Source organism: Onychostoma macrolepis, chromosome 21 (genome assembly GCF_012432095.1).
Source record: "Onychostoma macrolepis isolate SWU-2019 chromosome 21, ASM1243209v1, whole genome shotgun sequence".
In the NCBI taxonomy this organism is placed as follows: Eukaryota; Metazoa; Chordata; class Actinopteri; order Cypriniformes; family Cyprinidae; genus Onychostoma; species Onychostoma macrolepis.
In genome coordinates, this window is record NC_081175.1 from 15,583,352 (window position 1) to 15,610,671 (window position 27,320).

The 27,320-nt window shown below is 35.3% G+C and overlaps 1 protein-coding gene across 2 annotated transcripts; it reads right to left on the minus strand.

Annotated features, from left to right (window-relative positions):
- Positions 1-105: 105 nt before the first annotated feature.
- arhgap42a (Rho GTPase activating protein 42a) lies at positions 106-27,320 on the minus strand. 2 transcript variants are annotated; one of them, XM_058759132.1, is made up of 24 exons: positions 26,830-27,320; positions 25,928-26,023; positions 23,803-23,864; positions 18,177-18,248; positions 14,976-15,077; positions 14,787-14,897; positions 14,391-14,495; positions 14,141-14,270; positions 13,834-13,934; positions 13,639-13,748; positions 12,002-12,092; positions 11,461-11,500; positions 11,245-11,307; positions 10,640-10,714; positions 10,398-10,482; positions 10,255-10,313; positions 10,055-10,160; positions 9,781-9,940; positions 8,760-8,928; positions 8,295-8,690; positions 2,669-2,825; positions 2,506-2,565; positions 1,721-1,800; positions 106-1,589 (listed from the first exon to the last, which is right to left on the minus strand). In XM_058759132.1, the coding sequence occupies exons 1-24, from the start codon at positions 26,981-26,983 to the stop codon at positions 1,501-1,503; spliced, it is 2,673 nt and encodes an 890-aa protein (XP_058615115.1). In that variant the 5' UTR covers positions 26,984-27,320; the 3' UTR covers positions 106-1,500. The 2 variants fall into 2 exon arrangements, with proteins under 2 accessions (XP_058615115.1, XP_058615116.1); XM_058759133.1 differs by having other exon boundaries at positions 107-1,589; positions 12,002-12,080; positions 26,830-27,319.

Below are 27,320 nucleotides of genomic sequence, written 5' to 3' on the forward strand. Positions count from 1 at the left end.
AGTCACGAAGCTGTATTTCAGTTCTGGAAATTACTTTACGGTTATATGGACATTGAGGTTAAAGGTTAAAAACATTCAAGCAAATGACACAAAAAGAGAAGTTAGGGGAATTACAGTTGTGTGTCAGGCTTTGGGACTCATTTATTGATTTCATAAATCACCGAATCACTGTACAGTACAAAGGCAAAGTGATGTTTTCAAATTTCTAAATGTGGAATTTTTGTCACTTTTCATGTTCTCTCTGGACATAGAATGTGTCTAAATAGAATGTAAAGCAGGCTTAAAATTCTATACAACATTCTAAAGAAAGCCTTTTAGATTTGAACTGAGGTGGCAAAGATGGTGATAGATATAGATAGATGAAACAGATCAAAACACAACCAAAGGAACCCAATCAGTAAATAAAACTGACATTTTAATAGTTTAACAGAAAATGACCAAACATTAAATTACTTTGTAAATGATGTTAATTATAAGTATTAAAATCTGTATAACATATATTTTTTCCATTTCAACATACAGAAATGCTAAACCAGTGTAAAATAAAATACAGCAGAACCATTACTTGAATAACTGCATTTTTGTGAGCATAAACTAGAACTAACTGCAACTAAGACAAACGAAATTGAACACTGTTAGAATTATTTTCTTGTTTTATGATTGTACTTCATTAAGAATAAATCCACTGTATTACACTCAACAAATATATTCAGTATAAGCTAAAACATCTAAAGAACACTTTTAATTACATTGTTTTACCAAATGCCACAAAACTGACAGTACATTAGTATAATAAAATAAGTTTGCAGTATATTAGAAACATATTTGGCTCATTCAAGACGTATTTTGTTTAAATTTGGAAGAAAAATGTTAAGGACATGAAAAGGTTCTTATTAAAAACATTCGCTACTAAGAGGTACCAATTTTCTGTATAACCTTTTGAAATTGCATGGAATAACAATGAGTGCCAACTCATTTAAAAAAATTATTTCACCAAACAGATTTAGCAATTACTGAAATGAAAGATGACCTGCATCTACCAAACATGATCCACCTTTTGGCATCACTGAAAAGAAATGTCACATTGGTGCGATACACTATCTTCTGCTACTTATATAGTCGCTAATTAATGCTCCCTCTATATAATACAAATCCATAGATTCCTTCAGAGCCGTACCGCAACACTGCTCAGAGTGTTATGAGCTTATGTCTAGTTTTGAAATATCGGAACCCATTAGAATTGTGGGCCACATATAAATACACAAATGTGTTAATACAGTCGACCGCATGTACCTAGATGGAAATAAAATCTACAATACATTTAAGACAAAGATGATATTTACATCCTGAATAAACTTTATCTTATGCAACAGTTAATGATCTGGTTATAATGTTACGCAAAAACTATTTACATACAGTAAGGCATATAAATGATCCCTTTTGTTGCAGAAGTGAATACCATGGATACCATGGACTTTGTTTTTGCCTGTTCTGGCGCCGTTAGAGGAATGCCACATAATTCTCTGGGATGAGTCCGGTTTTGCCATCATATGTCGCTTGGAGCCAGCCGGGTTCCACTGAGGGATACACTGCACGGACATGAAGAGTCAAATACAGCAGAACTGAATACAAAACATTCTACAGAGTCTTTCATGTGTCTGATTTTCCACAGAAAAGTAAAGTACTGCTCAATCATTATCCTTAGAAACAGTGTGGTTACCGTTGGAGAAGTGCGCCCCCTGTGGGAAGCTCAACTCATGACTGTGCTCCGCTTGACAGGAAAACAAAGCTTTAGCATCTCTGTAAAAACACCAGAGAGTTACAAACAAGACAACTGCAGAAACTTACTAATATCACTGACAGCATCAACAACACACTCTTATCTTTTTGCCCAGAAAATAGAAATTCAAGTCATATTACACAACATTTGAATGCCTGTCATTTAGAAGCTTCTACACACATTTACTCGATTATGTTTTCAGCGACCAACTCTCAACCTTTTTATATCAAATTTGATGACATTTTTTGTGATTAATATATTATAATTTGGAAAGAAGGGTAGGAAAAAGCACAAAATAACCAACAACACCTGAACTATACAGAACAAATTTTTGTTAAACAAAATTGTATAAAGTGTCAAAAACTTTTATAAGGTTACAAAACATGTCTATTTCAAATAAATGCTGTTCTTTTGAACTTTTTATTCAAAGAATCCTGAAAAACTACTTCAAAATGTTTCAAAAACAGTTATTCTAAACTGCAATAACACTTTTTGATCAAATACAAAAAATATTTTAAAAATCTTATCGACCCCAAACTTTTGAACAGTGGCATAGTACAGACCTTAGAAATAAGATATAATAGAGCATAAATGACATCTGATCAAAACTGTATTGTCTTTCTCAGCTAGACACCGTGGGGAAATAATGGAAGATTCCATTTAGGCCTGGAAATATGTAATAAGAATAACTAAAACTTAGTAATACTCTTAGTCTGACTCATTACCTTCCCGTTGTGGGCTGGGAAATCACAGGACTCTCAAAGATTGCTGCCCGGGAGGCCACACTGGGGGACGAAAAAGCATGGCACAGTTGATACATCAACTGAGATCAGTGTAACAAAATGATTTTTCATTATAACAGAAGATCAGAGAGAAGGTTTTGCTTACACAGATCCTGGTCTCTGGTAGCCATTGCTGGCTGAGGAGTCAGCTCTGTATCTCATGGTCTCTTTAGGAGGAAGCTCCGGCAGATGGAGGGACTTGAGACTGTCTCTCTGACTGCGTGACACCAGGCTCTGAATCGAGCCATGACAGCTTCTGAAACCTGAGCGTAACCAAATAAAAAATAACCACATTACAAATGATCAGAAATACTTTATTCATACAAGAAACAAAGTACAAAACTGCAGGAAGAATGTGATCAGCTGATGCCGTTGTATATTTGCACTAGGGGTGTGAATCGCCGCTGGTTTCACGATTCAATTCGATATCACGATGTATTACATTTATATCAAATTTATTTTGTGCATTTTTATTAAATTATATAAGCAGGCTACTTTTTAAAATAATTGTTAATTAATTCATTAGTATTTTAATTAATATATAAGTAACTAATTATTGTTAAGCATTAAAAGTAAATATAGCTTTAAAATATACAAGCAAATATAATGTAATAAAGGGGGGAAAGACCATTACAAGTGATAAACAAAAAGCACTTTCAGTATCTGGGAGTGCTTTAAGTATCGAAAGTTTACAGATAACCATAGTAATGGGTTTTTCCTCAGCATTATTGCCATTTGATTATTACTGATGAGCAGAGGTGGACAAAGTACGCAACTCCATTACTTGACTGAAATTACAGATACTGGTCAAATATTACTCCATTCCAAGTAAAAGTTGTAAAGACAGATTTTTACTTAAGTAAAAGTACAGAAGTACTTGCTTTTAAAAAGTACTTAAGTACCAAAAGTAAATTTCCTTTGTCAATGCACTGTTTTATTATTGTTGTATGTAATACTTGCAATACCTCTGAAGCAACTTACAATACATTACACCTACTGAATACACTGACTAGCTTGTAGTATCTTTGGAATAAAGAGCTTTTAGAATGTTAAAAACCTATGGGGAAAAATACAAAACACAAAATTATTTTTTAACACCCCTTCCCACCCCCACAAAAGCAGGATGGTAGTGATCTCACACAGCTCTTACAGTGTGTGCGCACATCTATGTGTAGCCATTCACCCACATTTGAACAGCGTGGACAGTGAAATCCTGTAAATACAGAGTGATAAGGAAGAAAAAAATAACACCACACCTGCTTTGAAACCCAGCAACACAACTGTAGCTGTATAACTTTACAACAGCAACACTGCTTTAACAAAAAAGCAAAACAGCAAGACTTGACATCAAAACAAAAATGTCAAAAATGCTGTCTAATCTCTCTTGCGGTACTTTGATGTCACACAGAACGGTCTGCAGTGCTGCTTCAAGTCCAACATCTGTTGTGCTTTATTAGGAGACGCACAACAGTTCTTCTGTGAGTTTATAAGTAATATTTTCACTTACACAATTTAGCAAAATCAGACAATATTGTGTCTAATATATACCACAATATTAACTTTTTATTATTGAATTGTTGTAAATAAATATCACATTTGCAACTGGTCAGTGTTAACAAAAATGCTGGGAAATAATTTCATGTAGCCCTACAAGAGTGATTGCTGATAAACTGTCTAAAAAAAAGAAAGTCACGTTTTGGAGAAAAAAAAAACTCACCCACTGACTTTCAAAGCTGCTATAGAGTACCGACTCTCTACTTCGAGGACCTTGATAGAAATGTAGAGGAGTGAATAAAACAATATTTGTCTTTCAAATGTAGTGAAGTTAAAGTAATAAGTTTCCAGAAAAAATAATACTCAAGTAAAGTACAGATACTCAAAAAGTGTACTTAAGTACAATACTCAAGTAAAGGTACTTAGCTACTGTCCGCCTCTGCTGATGAGATTATAGACATTGGCAGCTTTAATACACTGCATTCACACTATGCACAGATCTATTTCCAAATACCAGAAGTTTTGTTCTGTTCTGAAAACATAACTGACTGTGTTTACATCAATTTCGTATCATGCCCGAGAGGCGTTTCAAAGATGGCCGCCGAGTGACATGACTTGTCTTAAAGAGACTTTGATAGCGCGCACACACACAAAACATAACTTCCAGCATTGCTAACTTGACAGCGCAGTTGGTACTTTATCAATAAAATACAATAAAATACAGTGAACCAATCAGCGCGCCCGCCTCTGTGTCACCGTTGGAACGCGACTGAAGTACAAGCCTATAATGAATAATAGTTCTGCATAGATACATCGCAAATATGGAAATATTATGGAATATTTAGATTTGTGCCAAATGAGAGAGGTAGGATACACGAGCACAAAGCTCCATTTTGTGAACATTTACTCACCCTCATGTTGCTCCATATGGCGTTATTTTACAGCCAAATGTCGAGAGTGCATTATTGTAGCGCGAAAGTAGATTAATATATTGCGCGAGCGTGAATCTCTCCTCTCCATCATAATGAAAATGTTCAAAAAGCACTAAATTTAAACTAATTACTTACGCTCGATAACACATAGTGTTAACTGTTGCATAAGATAAAGTTTATTCAGGATGTAAATATCATCTTTGTCTTAAATGTATTGTAGATTTTATTTCCATCTAGGTACATGCGGTCGACTGTATTAACACATTTGTGTATTTATATGTGGCCCACAATTCTAATGGGTTCCGATATTTCAAAACTAGACATAAGCTCATAACACTCTGAGCAGTGTTGCGGTACGGCTCTGAAGGAATCTATGGATTTGTATTATATAGAGGGAGCATTAATTAGCGACTATATAAGTAGCAGAAGATAGTGTATCGCACCAATGTGACATTTCTTTTCAGTGATGCCAAAAGGTGGATCATGTTTGGTAGATGCAGGGCATCTTTCATTTCAGTAATTGCTAAATCTGTTTGGTGAAATCATTTTCAAAATGAGTTGGCACTCATTGTTATTCCATGCAATTTCAAAAGGTTATACAGAAAATTGGTACCTCTTAGTAGCGAATGTTTTTAATAAGAACCTTTTCATGTTAACATTTGTCTTCCAAATTTAAACAAAATACGTCTTGAATGAACTGACTTATGAGCCAAATATGTTTCTAATATACTGCAAACTTATTTTATTATACTAATGTACTGTCAGTTTTGTGGCATTTGGTAAAACGATGTAATTTAAAGCTTTAAATTTGCGTTTGAGCCCATTCGGTACTGAAAAATAGCTATTTTTACATATGATTTACAGTTTATTTTAATAAATATCAAAAATGTAAAAGGTGTGCATTATAGTTGACATCTAGATGAACAGTTTACAGTTTGTTTTATGACTGTAAGTCATTCTGCTCATATGCTATTGAAGTTAGAAAAATGTATACCAATATCGCATGTAACTTTAGAGACGGTCCCTAAATATGCGAATATCGAACGTCCAAAGTCAAGCCAACTTTATGCAAGTGATGCAAGTGCATTTACCGCAACCGCAGCCACGAGCTTCAGGACAAACAAACACAAAGCGCACGTGAAAGTCTGTCAGTACGTGAGTTTCGTGCATCTAATGTACTGCATTCCAAACGGCAGAAATGAAAGCATATCTAAAGTAAAAGACTAAAATAAGCACTGTCAAGCAATATCCTGTGCAATGAAGCCCGCCGCGTTTGTCTGTAGCGAACACACGTGCTAAGCTAAGCTAAGCTCAGATTTTAAAATAGAGAGTGCATTTTTAATACTCGCGTAACAAGCGCGTATGTGGACAAAGTCATATGCTATAATCGATTATGGTCTATTACTGCATCGATGCAACGATTAATTTCGACACCCCTAATTTGCACACGTGGTTTGTGTGGTTCTAGTCTGTAACGACTTGCTTATGTTCCTCTATTGTACATCGTTTACATAGTGTACATAGCGGTAAATGTAAATGTTTAGTCAGTGGACTGAGGATGGTTAGTGAATAAATTGCAGGATTTTGTGCGGTGTATTGAGGCCATGAAACACCAAACCGACATCAAAGAACTAGAGCCGAGCCAAATGTGTAGTCACATCACGTTGCATGCATCTGGTCTAAAAAGTTGCAAAGACTACAGCCAATGGGCAACAAGCACAGTTGCCAACTCTCCCGAGACAAATAAGCAGCCGCAGCTTCAAAAACAAGCCCAAAACAAGCCCAATATTTGTTTTTTTTGATGATTTATTATCATCAATATTATTTATTATAAATTATTTATTACCAATAAATGAGCCTGCAACATATTACACTGAAACCACTCTTTTATCTGAAAAGAAAAAACAGAAGATATTTTACAAAAATTTGCAAACTGCAACAAAAGTGGGAACAAAACTCGTCTCCAATCACCTGTGAGCAGAATAGGATTGGAGAGATGGAAAAGGAGAAAAGCACAAGAGCTTCAAAGGGGAGATGTAACATAGCCACATATTTATAGCCTATAGGGGTCATTCTATGGAAATGTCAATTTTTCTGTCCCTAGCCTTAGAAATATTACACTTGAAAAACATTTGGTTACATTTTTTTTTTTTTTTTTATATATTTAAAAAAAAAAAAACAATGGAACAATATCTGAACTGAACACCTTCTTGAGCCATCAATGTGGCAATATTTGTTTTTAATTAATTATAAAGAATTCAGAGGTTTTTCTTCCATTTAAAATAAAATAATGTATACATAACTATCAAATAAATGACATAAAAAAACTAAATGCGACATAAATATTATAAAAAAATATATTAAATATTATATTAAATTATAATATATATTATATTAAAAAGGAAAATATTATATAATATTATTAAAAAGATTATAAAAAAATCATTAAGCTGTGATTTATGTGTATTCATGAAGTCAAAAGGTAATCTAAATCTAAAAGGTGGTTTAAATTTAAATGTTAAAAAAAGAAATACATTTTAAGACATCTTGCCATACCAGGTTATTCGAACCAAATGTATTTACTCAGTATTAGGATATGACTACTTATTTTTTATTACAGCCCGTGATAATGAATACATTACAAAAACATTGTAAAAATTAGGCTAAAAGAAAGTCATCCCACTCCTCTGCGTCTACTTCTATCATCGCTTGGATTACAGCGTCACGCGCCTTCTTTTTGAATGTGATTTTTCTCCAATGAGGGGCGGAACATATGGCAAATTACGCTACAGCACTTATATTATTGCACTGGTTGGCTATTAACTGCGAGCAGACAGAGTGTCAATCAATGCACTGGAGAATACGGCGAACATAAATAAAGAAACGAAGTTGCTTATCAGATTTCCCTAACGAGCAACCATATTTTTTTTTAAATAAGCCCAAAAAACCGCAACCCGCGACCAGGGATTTTTTCCCGCAACTTTACAAAAAAATAAGCCCAAAGTCGCGGCAACTCTCACTTGGCAACTGTGGCAACAAGCATTTAAGTTATACGCTTGCATGAGAGAAAACAACTATCCACACCAGCAGGTGGCAGTAGTCTATACTCGTCATTCAAAAAGGGAAACTAGGATTGTAGATATACAAACCGTAGAACAAAGTAGCTCTTGCTTTTCTTCTTTTGCAATAGTTTGCTAAACTGAACAGCCAATCAGAGTCTGACCAATTCCCAGCCTAGTGTGTCACAGCCTTTAGTGAATTCACCCCATACTGTGTAAAAATGCAGCGAAACGTATTCGTTCTTACCCTCAGAAATGTGGAGTGAAGTGAGAGAAGAGCAGGTGGACAGACTGTGCCGTTCTTCCCCATGATCCTCCAGTGTCTCTCCTAGGGTTCTCTGGAGGATCTCTGAAGCCGGAGAGCTTCGATCACCTGGACTTGTGCTCAGCGCTTCTTCCCATTCTCCATCAGTCTTGTTGGCGTCCTCTTTGGAGCTGGAATCAGGGCTGGTGGTGCAAGCAGGGCTTTTGGGCCCATTGGAGGAGGGAGATGGAGTGGCCCAGCACAGACTCCCTGATACCTTGTGTTTGTTACGTGACGGGGAGCCCGTCTTAGAGCAGCTGTTCTGCTCTGAAGAGTGAGATGAGAGAGACTCCATGCTGCCCATGGGAGTGCTACTCGGACTGCTGCTGAACGTGTCACCTGATGGAGAGAAGGGGTTAGGCTGACACTCTAATAGAGGGACTAATGTCTGTTTTTGGTGACACTCACTGTCAGCATCAGCCAGGCACAGGGTGGGAGGGTACAGGCCTCTGGATTTGCGGGACCCTGAGGACAGGCAGATGGCTTTGCTGCGGCGGGCACTGGCACGAGACTGAGAGTGAGACTGAGGCTGAGGCTGTGGCAGAGGGACGTTTGGGTCTGGATCTTGATGAAATATCTGAGAAAAAAAAAAGACAAAATGGCACTAAGAGTGTTTTTGATCCAACCAAAGAACATCTACATTAGACGAGCAAAACTCTATAAAGACAGATATTTGGAGTTGCAGAATATACAATACCATTTAAAAGTTTTTATTTTATTTTATTTTTTAAAGAAGTCTCTTATTTTCATCAATCATGCATTTATTTGATAAAAAATACTGTAAAAACAGTAATATTGTGAAATATTATTACAATTTAAAATAACTGTTTTCTATTTTAATATATTTTCAAATTTAATTTATTCGTATCATGGCAAAGTGGAATTTTCAGTGCGCCAGTCTTCAGTGTCACATGATGCTTTATTATGCTGATTTGCTGTTATTATCTTCAATGCAGAAATCGTGATATTTTTTTTTCAGGATTCTTTGATTTAATAGAAAGTTCAAAAGAACAACATTTATTTTGGAAATATTCTAAGTGTCATTACTGTCACTTTTGATCAAATTTAATGCATCCTTGCTGAAAGGTAGTCATTTCTTAATTCTATATTTATATATTTTACAAAATCTCTAAAGGAATACCTCTTTTCTGTATACTGTCAATTATAATGTCATGATGGCTAAATCCTCTTATAGCATTTAAAATTATTTATTTTATTATTAAGCATTTTGTGTCTATAGAAATGTAATATTGGCAATTTATTGGTTATTGGCCATGACATGAATTTTAATATCAGGGGAACCCCTGTTAAAAAGCTTTCTAAGGTTAAACCTAGTATTCAGACAAGCAATTCTCATCCTTTATTTAATCATTTGTTCCTCTATCGGCATGCTTTCCATTAAAAGATCATTGCTTGTTTAAACAATCACCTTGTCGTAGTTTTCTATGAGGATCTCTACCACAATATTCTGAAACTTGATGTTCATCATGGCAGCAACCGTCTCTTCTTGAGAGCGCATGAGTGTTGGGCCAAAAATCACACCCAGGTTAGACACAGTCATCAGATTCTTCTGACTATGTGTGGAAACCCTGTCAAAAACAGCACAAACAGTCTGGTTAGCATCACCATGTGGAATTTAAAGTGCACTCATGAACAAATGTACTAGCCGTGCAGTTTCTACTTGAGGAATCAGATTGACGTACACATGTAGATGTTTTATCAGAATATCCAGCATCTCTTTATTCTTGTCGGGGAGCTTGTGGACAAGGGCATGAACAGCACAGACCCTGTAGTTCTGATCATCAGACTCTAGAGAAAAAAAAAAAAAAACAATTATTAAATAAGTAAGTCATATATGCATGTGATGAGGAGTTCAAAGAGCAAAGAACATGCTAGAACTCACTGACTGCCATGATGAAGTCTTTGTGGAGTCTGTAAGTCATGAGGGGTTCTGCCAGACACCTGAAGGGAACAGAATGACTTCCTGTTTTTCCTTGATAACATGCCATTTTAAGAAATGAAAGATTGTGGGGATTATTTATAAACCTGAGGTAATTCTTCAGGCCGCTGGTGATGGTCTTGTTATCCCAGGTGTCTGGGTCAAGGTCCATATCTGCAGGAGCTTTGGCCGCTGGAAGGGTCAAATGAACTTGTGTTAAATGGAATTTGGCTACAAACACACATCTGGTAAAAGTTACTTCTAACAGACAAACTTTTTTTTTTTAAGTCTTCATGCATATAAATTTATCAGGTTTCTGTAAGAAAAAAAAAGGTTAAGATTACCCTACCAAATACTGAGGTCATCAGTCGCTGGACTTTAGAGTTAACTCCTCCTATTCTGTACAGCCCCATTGTGTTAATGCCTAAAGGAAAAATACCATTTTTATACTATTTTATATACCTGATTCAATTTACAGCAATAAAAAAAGCCATATTTTTGTTCAGATCTACACCACCATTCAGAAGTTTGAGGTCAGTAAGATTTTTTGAAAAAAGTCTCTAATGCTCAATAAGATCAAAATACAGTAAAAGCATAAATATTGTGAAAAACTAATATATTTGGAAAAACCTAATATATTAATATAACTTATAATATATATATATATATATATATATATATATATATATATATATATATATATATATATGTTAAAATGCAATTTAGTCCTGTGATGGCAAAGTTTTAACATCCATTACTCCAGTGATTGAAATCATTTTTTAAAAAAAATTCATTTATTTTAATTTAATTTGACCTTGTTGAATAAAATAATTAGTTAACAACAACAACAAAAAATATATCTTATTGACCCTAAACTTTTGAATGGTAATGTAACAAATACACGTAAATGTACATGACTGCATGAAAAAAGGCAAGTCAGAAGCAGAGGCTTACCTCTTGTTTCCACAAGCTCTATACACTTCCTTACAAAATTAAAGCCTGCCTCATTTAGGAATGCTGTGGACACAGAGAGTATGTTATAAATATAAGGCCAATTCAGGTGAACTATTTTTATCTTATGAATTAACACACACATGGCCAAATGAAACTGTTCATCTCACTGTATATACACCTCAATGACAATTAAATAAATGGGAGGAATAAACTTACTTTCCTCTTTCTTGCTCAAAAGTGCTGGAAGGGTGTAAATCTAGAAGAAATCAGCATGTGTTTATAACACACTAAAGATAAATGCCATTTAAAGCATATACATTAAAACATTATATTGCATAATCCATATCTCTTTACAGAAAATAAATTATAGGAACGAATATACAAAATAAAATTTATAGTTTCACAATATAAACATACATGCACTAATAATCCTTTGTATATAAGAATTCACAACCTCAGCTAAATAATAAGAGTGTAATGAGGGTCAAATGAGTTTAAGCCAATCAACTACAACTGACAGCATGAGAGTCAAAACAAAGAGTCATTAGCGAAGTGTAAATTCTCAGCTGTCATCTTTTTCCTGTCCATGTGTACACTATCCACTGCCTGCATTTCAAAGAGCCCGTGTAACAATAATTACATGTCTAAAATGCAAAAAGGGAGTCAGTGGTCTAAATCCTTATCAAGATTTCAAGAAGTTAAAAAGAACTATTGTACAGAGAACCGACCTATGTTAATCAAACTGAGTTGCTCTTACCGGCTCTTTTCCATCCATGGCCTCCATCCACAGCCGTCTGTTGGATTCAGAAAGAGCCTGAAGTGTGATAATACCATGCCTGTGGGACACACTGATAAATGTTAACTCTCAACTACTAGTGTAAGGTGTCAGAATTTTGCATTTTGTTTTATTTATTTATCTGTTTATAACCAGGATTTTTAAAAAGTTCTAAGCATCATGCCAACGAATAATGAAATGTTTCCAAAACCTGCAAACCAAATCCATATGCTGCTGTGTAGCAAGGAAACAGAGTTATGCAAGCAGTATTATGTAGCAGTATTTCCCTTCACTGCAATTCACCAACTCTGCCACAGCTTTGGAAATCATATTTTACCTGAGCTGCGAGGTTGCAGACTGAATTAATGAAATGAGTTAAAGGGCCAGATACCAAAGAATGAAACAAACACACACCTTTCTTTTGTGTTATCATCACTAGCTGTAGTCAAAACCAGTCATGCAGTGCTAGTTTGAATGGCTCTTATGAACTGACTAATTTTAAGGAATAGTTCACTCAAAAATGAAAATTTGCTGAATATTTACTACCCCCTTCAAGCCATCCAAGATGTAGGCGAGTTTGTCCTCTACAGTGAATGGCTGCCGTCAGAATGAGAGTCCAAGCAGCTAATAAAATCACAAAAATCCACAAGTAATCCAAAATCTACGGTACATCAATTAACGTCTAGTGAAGTGAAAAGCTGTGTGTGTAAGAAACAAATCCATCATTAAGATGTTTTAACTTTACACCGTCACTTCTGGCCAAAATATGAGTCTGTACTTCATAACAACACTTCCTCCAGTGGAAAAGTCCATCCCCTGTTGTCTTCTCACATCAAAATCCACCAACATATTTATTTAGAACTGTTTTTGCTTTTGGTCGATCTGTGCATATTTCTCTTCTGATTCAGATGAGATGAATTCACTGGAAGAAGCAATATTATGGATAGAGGACTTGTATTTTAGCCAGAAACAACAGTTTGAAGTTAAAAGCATGTTGATGGATTTCTTACAAACATGGAAGCTTTTTACTTCACAAGACGTTAATTGATGGACTGGAGTCGTGTGGATTATTTGTGAATTGTTGTAATGTTTTTATCAATTGTTTAACCTCTCTTTCTGACGGTACCCATTCACTGCAGAGGATCAGTTGGAGGGCAAATTTTCAGCAATTTTCAAAATGACTGATTCACTAATGAACATTTTACTTAATGAACATATTCACTTATTGAACAACATGTCTAATTTGAAAATAAGTTTGTTTTTTTGTATATAGTGATAGATAAAACAGTACAATGTCACAAAAATGTTTTAGTATGTTTAGAACACTGTTATATAGCATTAAAAATAACTTAAATGCTCCACATTTAGGGGGAAGGGAGATTGTTTTTATTAAAATAGATTTTATTATTATTAGAACACGCCAGCAGTTTAGGAGAAAACTGCAACATACCGACGGACTTTATAGAAACATTGCAGATAATTGAACAGAAGCCCTTCACAGGGGTTACCTCTTCAGTTATGAGGAGAGAAAAGAAGAAATGGAAGGAAGGAGAGTGTTGAAAATGACAAACAGCTCTCAAATTTCTCTCAATGTCATGCGTGCCATTATATGAACACACCTTTCTACCACCTCAATGTCAAAGCAGAATCGCTTGTCAATAGAGTCAGTCCTCCGTCTGATGCAGGACTTCAGCTTAAACATCTCAGGAGGACTCATGATCAGTCCATTCTAGACAAGACAAAACAAAATGCATCTTAATATGGCAATGAGAAATTAAGCATTTAATAGCATTTAAGTACTGAACATTTAATACCTGTTTGCCTCCAGACTTGAATTCAGAGTTGCTCATCATAAACATTTTGGTCCCTTTCTCATACGTGCAATAATGTCGACTCCACGTGCACCCCAAGGGTCCTTCAACAGAAAACAGGTTATCATTAGTGCATATGAATTGTTCCAGTTAACAAGAATTTATATATATTACAGATCTGTTAGAAATTAATGACACTAAGGACTGGAGTAATGGCTGCTGAAAAGAATTATTTTTTTTAAATAAAAATATTTAAATATAGGATTTTATTATTAGTTGTGACCTGGAAATCCTCACGGGTAATACTCACGCTTCTCCTGCACATAAAGGAAGCCCTCCATGGTCCACTGTCCTGGAGCTTTAAAGTCCTGCTCTGCAGACCTTATCCTTCTCATCAAATTCTCCACTTCCTGTCTTGTGCTCTCGAAATTATTTCTTGTCTTCAGAGGGAACATCAAAACAACAGCCTATTGGTTCTAGAGGGACATCACTGGACTCCAAAGTACAATAAATAAATACTGGATTTTCACACAAACAGATTCACACAATCAAGCTCTTACATTCTGGAGGTTGAACTGTAGCTGTTGCTTGTATGGCTCAAACTCATGTGCCAGTTCATAACCCTCGTGGTAGAAGGTGAATAATCCCTGGAGGAAGGCCAGCAGCTGCGAGAAAGACAGTGGTAGTTTGAACAGTTGTATAAAAGCAATAACACTTATAATCATGCAGTAAATTCAAAGGTTGATAGAGCTGCAGGATGTGGCTGTTATCATCATTTTCTTTCTGATAGGTATGTGCTCCAGAAAAACAACACTGCTGATGTTACAAGATGTAATAGATTAAAACGCTGTGTAGCAATTTTCTCTCAGTAAGAGGAAGCCATCTTCATATTTCTCATCTCCCCAAACAAAAGTTGCATTCAGAGTACTGCAGAAATGGAAATAGGCGTGTCTTACCGGCTCAACAAACTCAAACTTTTTCCTTTCTTGCACTTCTTGGATTTTGAAAACATATTCCAGGGAGGCGTCATAGAAAATCTGCCTTTCCTTATTTATCTGGGTGTCTGCCTATAATCAAAGCATGCAATCAATTGAAAATACTGTTATATTCTGTGTGTTGTTGATATTTTATACCTGATAACTTACCTCCTGCAAAAGTGACTCTTTCTTTCTTGAAGACAGGCTTAAGTGCTTCTCCAAAACTGTGTAATACTTCTCTGTCTCCTTGTCAAATTTCTTCTTCCCTTCCTTCAAAAAAAAAAAGAAAAAAAAGGTGACATGACTTGGAATTTCCTGCACTGTAATTATGATGATAAATGGCTTTTGCAGAGATAAGATGTTATATAAAACGTTAGACTTATAAACAAACACCATATAAGAGTCTCATGAAAACAGTAGGAAAGTTTTAATTTGTTTATTTTCATTCAACAGGCCAAAAACTAATCCTGAAATATTATAACCAGTAGATGGCAGACTCACATTTGACTTTCCAGTAACCTGAATTCAAGTTTACATTTCTGCCAAATTTATATTCATTATAAAATAATAAATTATATAATCATATATTTTACTAAACATTATTATTTCACATACATATTTTCATATTTTTACTTTTATTATATAAAAAAAAACATTTAATATACCAAATAAATATTATTTAAATAAAATTCTACTTATCCCCATAACCAACATGTTTGTTTTTGATTTCTTTATTATAACTGAAACAATTTGAAACATTTCTGAAGAGGTTTTTGGATGCAGATTCTGCACAGCTGTGTTTAATATAATTCACCATATTAAATCCATTCCATAAAATTTCACAGATTTACACCCAAAGTCAAAAAAAACATACAGTCACCGAGCACAACAAACTTAACGGCATCATATATTTTTAACAGGACAGCAACTTTTAAGTAGAAATTATGAAGCTGAACAACAATGTATTGTGGATAATTTGACAATCTAGTATGATCCAGCAAACGCGGGGAACAAGGAACTAAACGAGTGACTCAACAGCTCACTTCAGAACATGTGTGGTATACACACGCTTTCTTAGTCACTGAGGTACCATCAGCGAAGAGCGTGATAGAGCTGATGATTCTGAGTACCCATGTAATCACAGATAAAAACAACAAACACAGTGCGTATTTTCAATTCTATGAGACATCCTATGGATCTAAATGAGGCTGAGTAAAGATGTTTACAGTAGAAAAGCCCCCCGCTTCCTGTGCCCGCACTGATAGCACCCATTTACGTTGGACCAAGCACTTATATGCTGCAGACCTCCAGCAATGAGAATCTTTTTTTTTTTTTTTTTTGAGACTGCAACTGAAACCAGTTTGGAGCTGTTTGTTTTTCCTGTTTGACATCAGCCCAACCTTTCCCATGACCCTCTAATGGACACGCCGTCTAAACCACAGACTGGATTGGCCAAACAACAAACTAAAGGAATCTCATTTTTGACATGCTTAGTCCAGTTTCTAGGCCCATCTGCTGGCTAGCAATGACATCACTCTCTTTAAGAATGCATGCTTTCTGTTTAAGGATTTTAAAAAGACGTGTATACTGAGAATTTTTAAAGAAAAATATTAGCTGTGCATGAAAGAAACACTTCCAAAAGTATCATAGCAGAGGTAGTCAAACATTTTTTTTTAAGTGGATCTGGTAACACTTTACTCAAAGCCTTTATGTACAATGCATTATAAAGTAGCTTTAATGCATGAATTATGCACCATCTAATGCATTGTACAATTTCATGAATAATTTGTAATCACAGTTAACACAATATAACACTAATTAATTAATTGTGCACAATGCATTTTGGTAACACTTTAGTATAGGGACCTATTCTCACTATTAACTAGTTGCTTATTAGCATGCATATTATTAGCATATTGGCTGTTTAGTAGTACTTATAATAACCAATAACTTATTCTTCATGACCATATTCTAAATCCCTAATCCTACCTAATACCTAAACTTAACAACTACCTTACTAATTATTAATAATAAGCAGCAAATTAGGAGTTTATAGAGTCAAAAGTCGTAGTTCATGGTTTGTTAATAGTGAGAATTGGACCTTAAAATAAAGTGTGACATAAATAATCAGTTATGATTATTTATGACAAGATATAATGTATTACAACACACAATATAAATAATTACAATGCATTATACCATGTAATAACCCTTTATAATGCATAATACATAAAAACTTTAAGTAAAGTGTTCCTGTAGATCTTTATAAAAACCTTAGATTCATATAGTATACAGACATAAAAAAGAAGTGTCTAGCATTCAAAATTTTGGGGTCAGTTCTGTAAAAAAAAAAAAATGGATCAAAAGTGTCAGTAAAGACATTTATAATGTTAGTTTTCTATGTCAAATAATTTCTGTACTTTTAAACTTTTTTACTCAAATCTTGCCATGGTTTCCACAAAAATATTAAGCTGCACAACCATTTTCAATATTATTAATGATAATAAATGTTTCCTGAGCAGGAAATCAGCATATTAGAATGATTTCTAAAGGATCACTGAAGTAATGATGCTGAAAATTCAGTTTTACCATACCAAGATTTTAAATATGTATTCAAGCAGAAAACAGTTATTTTAAAATGTAATATTTTTTATCAAATAAATACAGCCTTATACAGTATGAGAGACTTCTTTCAAAATAATAAAAACTCTTAAAAATGTAAATATTATTAATGAATATTTAGAATATCTAAATATCTAGTTATCATTCAGCTGTTTGTTCCAATATTTACATATCTTAAGTCGGGAATACATTGTGTGTGACAGTGTTTTGGTTTGAATATGTGCACACATCTGCGGGAGGTTGAACAGCCGGACTGCCATTCCCTTTGGCCTCTATCATGTCAAAATGTCTCAGTTGAGCAAGTTTCTTCGCAGCTCTCGCTTAAGAGCACTGGGCCAAAACGCCCAAATAAGGCATCAAGAGTTTTGGCCCTGAATCCTTGAGCTCAACAGGCAGCGCTCCAGCTCTTCTAATACGGCTGGAGGGGTCACATTCACAGTTCACCAAGGCTCTCATGCAGCACAACAAGCTAATCTCCTAGAAAGAGTAAAGCTTTAACTAGAGTCTGGTAATAAACGTGCCCTCTAGCACAGCGCTCACAGGCCATTTCATGTTGGTCAATGTGGCATTACAGTATCTGGCTATAATTTGACTGCGCTTGTGTTCAACAGGTGTTTGCAATTTCCCCCCTTCCTGCAGGGTTTCACGGACCTATATTGACCGTATAGGATCCTGTCACTGCGTAGGTAAAAATTACTTTCCGCTGACATGTAGTACATTAACTCACAATGGGGTTTCACAACTTACTTTGGCCGCTCCGATCTGCTCTTTGCGAAACTTCTCCAGCGGTGTGATCAAGACATCGTCAGCATTCTGTATCTAAATAAAAGAAAAATCATCAAAAACTTCAAATAGTCAACACTAATGCGTCATCAATCAAAAACCTTTAACTATATAATAAAACATTACAAAATAATCAATAGTCCTTGAGAGAAATGTACGCTTTGTACGTAACAGCCTTGAGATGGTCTAAAATAGCCGTTCATTTTAGCTGTATTCATTAGTATAAGATTTAATATGAATAAAAAAGATGAGAATTTCAGTAACCTACATTAAAAATAGTTAAAAAATAGTTTTATTAAAATAAAAAAATCTAGATGGAAAAAGGCTGGAAAGTGATACTGGCAAAAAAAACAGCAACATATCCTCAAACCAAAGTGGCAAAAGTATTTAAAATTCACCCATTTTACAATCTGTGGTGTTGAACAATGTGGTTCTCTTAATGTGTGAACTCTTTGACATCACAGTCTGTTAATAGTTAACAGCCGGCACGGTGCGTGAACGTATCCAAGGGAATTACTTTTATTTACTGTAAAATAACGGCACTATAATTAGTACCATTTTCATGTAGGCACTCCGATTGGAAAAACACACAATTACATACACTAGTTCCTTTTATACACTTTCCCAGGCACAGCACAGAGGACTTCATGTCTCGCTGGAGAATTGGTCAAAATAAGTTCCACATGCTTGCCTTTGCTCAGCCGGCGGCAGCACTGACCGTCCATCTCTACAAGCTCCATCCACCCACATCAACATTAATGGAATTTGCACTTGCAAGTAATAGAAATGTACAGATTCCAGATGTATGCTATAGGCTTTGAAAGGATGTAAGTGACAACTTCATTTTTAAGATATGAGTGCATTTCCTGTTCGGCTCAGGGTGCACAGCTGAGTCTTTCCCTATAGTGTAAACCAACAGCATATTTATACTAAATTTCAGTTCAGTTTACCGCATATATGTTATACATAAAATGCTGAACTTTCATTTTAAACTTTTTAAACAAGTCAAACAAGCTTGCCTTACACAAACATCCATGACAGGCTTATAAGCATCAGACAGATGAGCTGCACATGGGACATATAAGAGTGGCCACAATAAAGAAAAGGGAAAATCCATAAACAATTAACTTACATTTGCAAAGTTCTTAGAAATGGACTTTTGTATGGTTTTGAAAAATGGCATACCATTTTCAAATAAATAAATTAAATGTGTCATGGAGGTGTAACCTTCAAGTAAAAGCAATAACATTTTCCTTGAACCTTGAAAATGTGATCGTACATATCTTTATTATTTTCAAAAATGTTTTCCAATTATTTTTTTCCAAATGTAAAAGTGTTTGTTTGTTTGTTTCACAAATATCAAGAATTATATGATTCGATTTTTGGGGAGTCGCACCACATGACATTTCACAACCTGAACTAAGTCTTGTCATAAACGGGTCAGATGATCTAATATTTTCAGAAATTCATTGACCTTGACACACAGTCATGAGGATCTGCAGGAGTCCCCTATATGATATCAATTCCTAATTTATGTCTCTACATGTTGGTCGCACAACAACATGACTAATTTGGCAGACAAATGTTTTAAAATATTAATAAGCAGTGAAGCATTTCTGTTAAAATATTTTAAATACTACTACTACTTCTGATAATAATAAATTACACCAAACTAATTTGCAAAGAATTGTAATGTTTTTTTCCTCTTTTTTTTCATGACAGTTGCATCACCTTACAATTTATGCCTCCTCAAAATGATCAAAATACGTTTCAATGCAGAACTGTAAAAACATATTCATAATAGCTGAGGTGTATTCAAGTTAACATATGCATGAATTGCATTTTTAATGCATTTCTAAATAAATTCAATCAAAAAGCATCACGTCATTGACCCACTTGTTGAACTAAACTGAAGTCAACAATAAGCACTCATCTCATTAAAGCAAGAGGCCTTTCAGCACTTCAGATACAGCAGAACGCTGAGCGCTGAGTGCAGACAGTCGCTCTGTTTGCTCAAGAGTTTCTCCCGTCAAAACTTCCCATGGCCCTTTTTAGCCAGAGAGGAAACTCACGGCTTACATCAGTCCGATCCATCATGTGGGAAAATGCCTCCCACTTAAAGCAGAGCATGTTGGCAGTGCGCCTAAGATGAAAGTACCTCTGGATATGAGAGCGTCTACTAATCTGGCAGAACACAATGGCAGAAGTTCAATAAAACACTACCACAGTTGTGTTTACATAATGATTCACCGTTACGTGAGACACAGCCTCAAGACCTGACCGTCTCGGCACCACGCTCCAGTAACACAGAGTACTTCCCATCTGCACCCCTGTGGGAGGGCAATGCATTTACTGGGAGTTTTTCACCCTTTGGCTCTGTTATTGTACGTCTATGAATGAAAAGGCCCTTGGGGACTTTCTCAGCTTGACGGAGGTGTTTGTCATCCTGAGAGGCCCAGCGCAGGAGCCTGTGAGACTGAAGCGTAACACGGCCACGGTCTGCAGGAAGTAAAGAAACTTTAGGAGGCTGCTGGGTAATTCTTCCCCTGAGGCTCTTCACACAGCTCCTCTGACCCACTCTCCTTTCTCCAGTGAACAATGGATGAGACTGAAACTGCTTGCAGACTGGGGCTGTCCGAGAAAACATATTTTATATTCTCTTGCACAAATCAAGTGTGCAACAATTCAAATTTTGAATGTAATCCACTTTTAGGGTCATTTCCTTTACAACTCTATTGAAGAGTAAATCAAACCAACTAACACCATAAAACATTACAGAATATTTGGGTTGTTGCTAGCCACTGATCACTGATGTCACTTCCTGGAAGATGATGTCATTAAAGACCAGGGTTTCTTAATTAAAGCTATATTTCAAAACTAACAAAATGGAATGGAACAAGTACAACTGACAACAATGGACAAACCAATAAAACTGATCACCAATTAAAACAATATTAACAAGAAAACATCAGAAAAAAAAAACTGTTTATAGGAAAAAAAAAGAGAGAAGAAATCTGGAATTTTTCAAAATACCTGCCAGTTCTTTATCGAAAAAGTTATAAAATGACAAAAATTGGCAACATCTGCTCAAAACACAGTAGTGTATTATTTATTTAAAATTCTGCCGTATACGTTCACTTCATTAAGACATGAATATATGAACATATGATGACATGAATACATAGAGCAAGAATGACTCACTATTATGATTTTTATTGTGCAAGGAAGCATTACTCAGGTCTCTCACTGAGAAAGCAAACAACGTTGTGATCTACAAGCTGGAAAAGCAATCATCTGAAGGTACGAGCCAATAACACAAAGTGTCATGAGTGGATGACCTCAGGTTTGACCTCAGCGTTTTTATTAGACATCCAGACACAAGCCCAGAAGAAACAATAGAGATGTTTGTCTTTCTTACAATGGAGGCTGCTGTCTTACAGTCACACCATTACAGCTAATAACTTCAGTTTTGCGTTTACAAGACTTCAGTTGAGATTTGGCCAGAAGTCATTCTGCTCTATAAAATGATGACTAATAAAAAATCATAACATATAATGACCAAAAAGAAGAAAAAAATATTCAAACAGACCGCTTAAACATATTTGTATATACATAGTAAATATCAAATATGGCTGATTGCAGCTATCAGTAGATACAAATATGTACATTACCTTTCAAAAGTTGAGTCAGAAGTAAGAAAGTATAAAAGGATGTATTAAATTGATAAAGACATTTAGAGACATCACAGTAAAGACATTTATAATTTTACAAAAGTTTTCCATTTCAAATAAATGTTGCACAGTTTTCACAAAAATCTTAAGCAGCACAAGTGTTAACAACACTGATAATGATAACATAAAAAATGTTTCTGAAGCACCAAATCAGCTTATTAGAATGATTTCTGAAGGATCGTGTGACACTGAAGACTGCAGTAAGGATGCTGAAAATTCAGCTTTAAAATCACAGGAATAAATTAAATTTGAAAATGTATTAAAATAGAAAACTGTTATTTTAAATTGTAAAAATATTTCACATTATTACTGCATTTTTAAATCAAATAAATTCAGCCTGGCTGAGCATAAGAGACTTGCCAAGAAAAATTAGCCCAAACTTTTGAACGGTAGTGTAGTGTATATTATCAATAAAAGAAATGTACAGAAAAGTGTCTCATGAATCCCAAACAAAGCCGCATGTTTGTTAACATGTAGGTAGGGTCAGCAGTAAAGCACAGAGAAGCATTGTTTTCCTGGTGAGGTCTTTCGCTGCTGTACTATGACTAATGATCCACCAGCTGCAGCAGTGAATGGCAGTAATATTCTTGGCAACACGCTGCCTCATGCATAATGCCCATAAAAGTGCCTATTAGCGGCTGCAGCTGATGGCAATGAAGATGCTATGCTGTTGGTAATGATATTTAAGAGAAACAGCACGAGTGCTATATCATTACCGTCTGCACTTGCTGATCTATGCCATTTCCCTTACCTCCTCGAAGAGTCATGACCTAAAGAAAGCATCTTTCTGTTTCTCATAACACTCAGACTTGACTATGGAAGCTCACAAAAACCCTCAAAATAGCGCATACTTATGGTGCTAAACCATTAGGCTAGAAGTGTGCTATGAAACTTTAACTATGTGTGAACAATACCACATAAAAGGAACAATAAAGAGACAACTACTAGAAAGCAAACGATCACCATGGCTACTTCATTTATGAGGTTTGCGGTACTTTTGAAGTAGACCACATAATGTGGTGTGTTAATGGCATCACTGAGAGTTTAAACCCACATAACTTGAAGGGGTAGTCTTTTTAAAAATTGACTGATTAACTGAAAGGCTGATTCAATGAAAAGACACTTCCATTTTTAAGAAATGAATCATTTTGTACAGCAAGGATGCATTAAATTGTTCAAAAGTGACAGTAAAGACATTTATAATGTTACAAAAGGTAATATTTCAAATCTCCTTTTCAAGTGCAAATTTCCTCAGCACCAAATCAGCATTAGAATGATTTCTGAAGGATCATGTGACACTGAAGAAAACTCAGCTTTGCCATAACAGGAATAAAAGACATTTTAAAATATATTCAAACAGAAAAATTATTTTAAATTGTAATCAAATTTCACAACATTTATTATGTTTTTACTGCATTTTTTATCAAATACAGCCTTAAAGGGATAGTTCACCCAAAAATGAAAATTCTGTCATCATTTACTCACCGCAAGTAGTTCCAAACCTGTATGAATTTCTCTGTTCTGCCGAACACAAAGGAAGATATTTTGAAGAAAGTTTGTAACCAGGCTGTTTTGGGGCACCGTTAACTTCCATAGTAGGAAAAAAATATATACTATGGAAGTCAATGGTGCCCCAAAACTGCTCTGTTTCCCACATTCTTCAGAATATCTTCCTTTGTGTTCAGCAGAACAAACACATTCATACAGGTTTGGAACTACTTGAGGGTGAGTAAATGATGACAGAATTTTCAGTTTTGGGTGAACTATCCCTTTAAGAGGCATAAGAGATGTCTTTGAAGTACATAAAAAAACGTTTTGAATGGTAGTTTTTTAGAAACAAAAGAAACAAAGCAACTTACTAGTCGTCGTCTTTCCTCCTCCACCGTGTTCAGCAGCTGGGAGAATTCCTTTAATGACTGGGCTGTGTTAAGACAAAGAATTTCAATCATGAATCATCAGCTCTGGATCTGTAATTACTCTATCAGCACATCTGATATTGCCCTTTGAACCTTTGGTATAAAGCAAAAAAAATACAGAAAACCTGCATACAATATTAGCTATGCAAAAAAAAAAAAAAAAAAATACCATGGCCACCCAACAACTGATCAATGCACAAAGGGGTTTTCAAGAAACAGCAGACCATATGTTCAAGATGTAGAAATATGTGAGAGTAACATAAAACATGTTTCCTGTATGAGCCCTGCATGTGTGCAGCATGCTCAGTCATAGTAAAAAAAGGGAAGATAAATAATTTCAAAAGGTGAATTGCATGTTTTACAGTGATCCATTACATTTCTGACAGCGTGATTGTTAATGTTAGTTCCTGAATATGCCTTGTTGTAATGTTTACAGAACATGATACTTAAAATAGAATCCAGATGCAGGCTAAAACCAGCACCTGAGAAATGATTTAAAACATGCAGGAGAAAACAACTGAGATCTAAAATAAACTACTGTTGATATTATGTCATGCTACTAAAATCACACGATTGTAAAATACGCTTTGGTCACATCACTTCCTGTCTTGGGATATACAGCATTTTTGTGTTTTGCGATAAGCAGTGTCTCACCTATCAGTCCCCCTCGTCATTCTCTGGGGATTTTAACTCCTCCAGATATCCAATTATGAACTCAGATAAGGACTAGTTTCGACTACTTTCTATTAGAAGCACAGGCCTACAGATAAACACACCCTCGGTCACTTCAAAAACATGATACAGAAAGACAAATCTGCTTTGACGCGTAGCAGGAGAACCACAAATTCATAGAGATGCACTTAAAAGGACATGCCAAGCATGCATGAAACAATACTTATCCTGTTCAGATATTCATATCACATTCAAAGAACTGGCATTATGATTTATGGCAAACATACTCTACTGTTCAAAAGTTTGGGGTGCATTTTTTTTTTTTTTACTGTTTTTAAAAGAAGGCTCTCATGCTCACAAAGGCTGCATTTATTTGATCAGAAAGTTAGTAAAAATCTTACGACCTCAAACTTTTGAAAGGTAGTGTATGGCCATTATTTTAAATCCGTACAACCATAACCAGTATCGCCAAACCCTATTAAATGAAAGATTTTTCAATATTTTTAAGAAAAAAGGAGTACATTTTAACATTAAACACTAAGCTGCAAATTATCAGAGTCTCACTAGCCTAAATATCTAAAACTGTTATGACCAATATGGACGGCCAGGGCCAGAAAGGAACATTCTCACTCCTAGCAGACGGTTGTTTGGGTTCATGGTTTTCTAAATGCCAGGCAGCAATTGTCCCAGTCTGATAAAGAACCATCTCTGTTGTGTTTGACACTATGCAGCTGTAATGCTACAGTAATGTGCGTTTTCTCAGCTTACTGTTGGTGGGTGACTTCGGACGACAGCTGCAAATAAAAAGCTTATGGAGTCATGAACATTTTGCAGACTGTTTCACAGTTTACATCACTGTTTACAGCTTAAAGGCATAGTTCTCCCAACAAATGAATGTTCTGCCATTATTTACACGCTCTCACGTCATTCCAAACCTGTATGACTTTCTTTCTTCTGTGGGACAAAGGAGATATTTATAGCTGAATGACCAAGAAATGAATATATTCCATACAATGAATGGTAATCTTAGCCATCAAGCTAAATTCTCAAGGCAAGATTTTTAATGAATAACGTGGTAAATTTCAGTCTGTTTCTCATACAAAGCGGTCACATGGTTTTAGAAATCTTATGGACTCGTTTTTTCTTTAGAGTACTTTTTTGGGATTGACTCCTTGTCCCCCATCCACTTTTTTTTGTATGAATGAGTGCAGCTTCAATATTCTGCTAAACGTTTCCTTTTGAGTTGCATAAAAGAAAGAGTACTGGTTCAGAAAGATATTAAGGTAAGCAAATGATGACAGAATTTACTTTTTTCTCCAGATAAGAAATTGTATAATTTATTAAATTGCATGATTATTCAAATAATTTTCATCTTGATCATTTGCCAACTACTTACCAATGTTAATCTCATCATCTGTCTCTGCATCTCCGATGCATTCAAACTGGAAATCCTGTAGGGACTGGGAAAATTTCTGCACAGCTGCAGATAGATCTGTCAGAGACAACAAACAGTTATGTGGTATAATTTGAGCATATTCACTTTGAGTTATCAGTTATTATTATAATATTATATAAGTTGTGATTTGTTCAGACTAAAAGGAAGGAGATAACATCACAAATACTTCAATAGTCAATTAAAGCATAAGTGATGTAGGTCTTTTCTGGAAGACATTCACTGCTTTTTGTTTAGTACAAAAGCCAGAATAAGCCTTCTGCCAAACTGCATTGTGGCTGATAATAAAGGAGAATGTTGTGAAAGAGAATAATGTTGAAAATGACAAGAAATAGTCAAAGCTGATCGGACCTAAATGTTCAAAAAGACTAAGACTAGCGCAAAGCAAATATATCTAGAGGAAGGCAAAAGGAGCTATGCTGCTGAAGTGGCTGCTAATAGCATATCTAGCAGAGACTTGTCTCAGTTCTGATCACATCAGATACCAGCTGAATAAACAAGCATTATATGATGGAATACGCCAACCCTGCACATGCTCACTTCTTCAACCTGTTTGATATTAGAGTGGTTATATATGTTTGTAATGATTTGCTTTTTGAGATTACATTTTTAATAAGTCTATGAAGACCCTTTACATGAGGATCTGTAGTTTAAGTAGTTAAACCAAATGTCTTTAAAAGGTCAAAAGTCAGCTACCAGTTTATCATAGGTCCTTTCTTAATAATTCTTAATATAATAAAAAAAATGTATTTAAATAGCACAACAAATCTGAGCTTTCTCGCTTATAAGCCTCCATAAATCACAGATTATCTCACTTTTAAAAAGACACACGACCTATAACTTACTTTTAAGCGCACTAATAAGCATATTTCCATCTTTGATTAGTTCCTTGATGAATTTATTAGTACGATCCAGCTCAATTTCGTGGCATTTGAGTCGCTCTCTGAAGTCAGGACTGTCCAGAAAAGAATCACTGAATTCCAGCGCCGGGAGCCCCATTGTAGAAGTATGGATGAATGAAACAGTGAAACAAAACCTGACGAACAGCTTCAATCCTCGGGAAAAGTAGATTTCTTAATAGAGCAAACTTTCCACGCTTACAAATCCCGAAACTCCGTCTCCCGAAACCCCACTTCCGGCATTTTGTTTCCCTGCTCAATCACAGAGAGGCTCAGCAGAGGAGAGAGCGAGTGTAGCGGTGACTCCTACTGGTCTGATCCCGCTCACCTTCAGTAAAACATCAGGACGAGATTAGCGGCTGTGTGCTGTGCTTGGTATGTAGGCTACTACACCCTCCTGAGGTGACTCTAGAAGTTGTCTGTGTACAAATATGAAG

Coding starts and splice junctions, on each gene's coding strand:
- arhgap42a (XM_058759132.1), bottom strand. CDS start 26,983: ATGGGGCTCCCGGCGCTGGAATTCAGTGATTCTTTTCTGGACAGTCCT. Junction 18,249..23,802: donor AGGAGGAAAGACGACGACTA/GTAAGTTGCTTT, acceptor TCTTTTATTTAG/ATACAGAATGCTGACGATGT. Junction 8,691..8,759: donor GTGCCTGGCTGATGCTGACA/GTGAGTGTCACC, acceptor TCTCTCCATCAG/GTGACACGTTCAGCAGCAGT.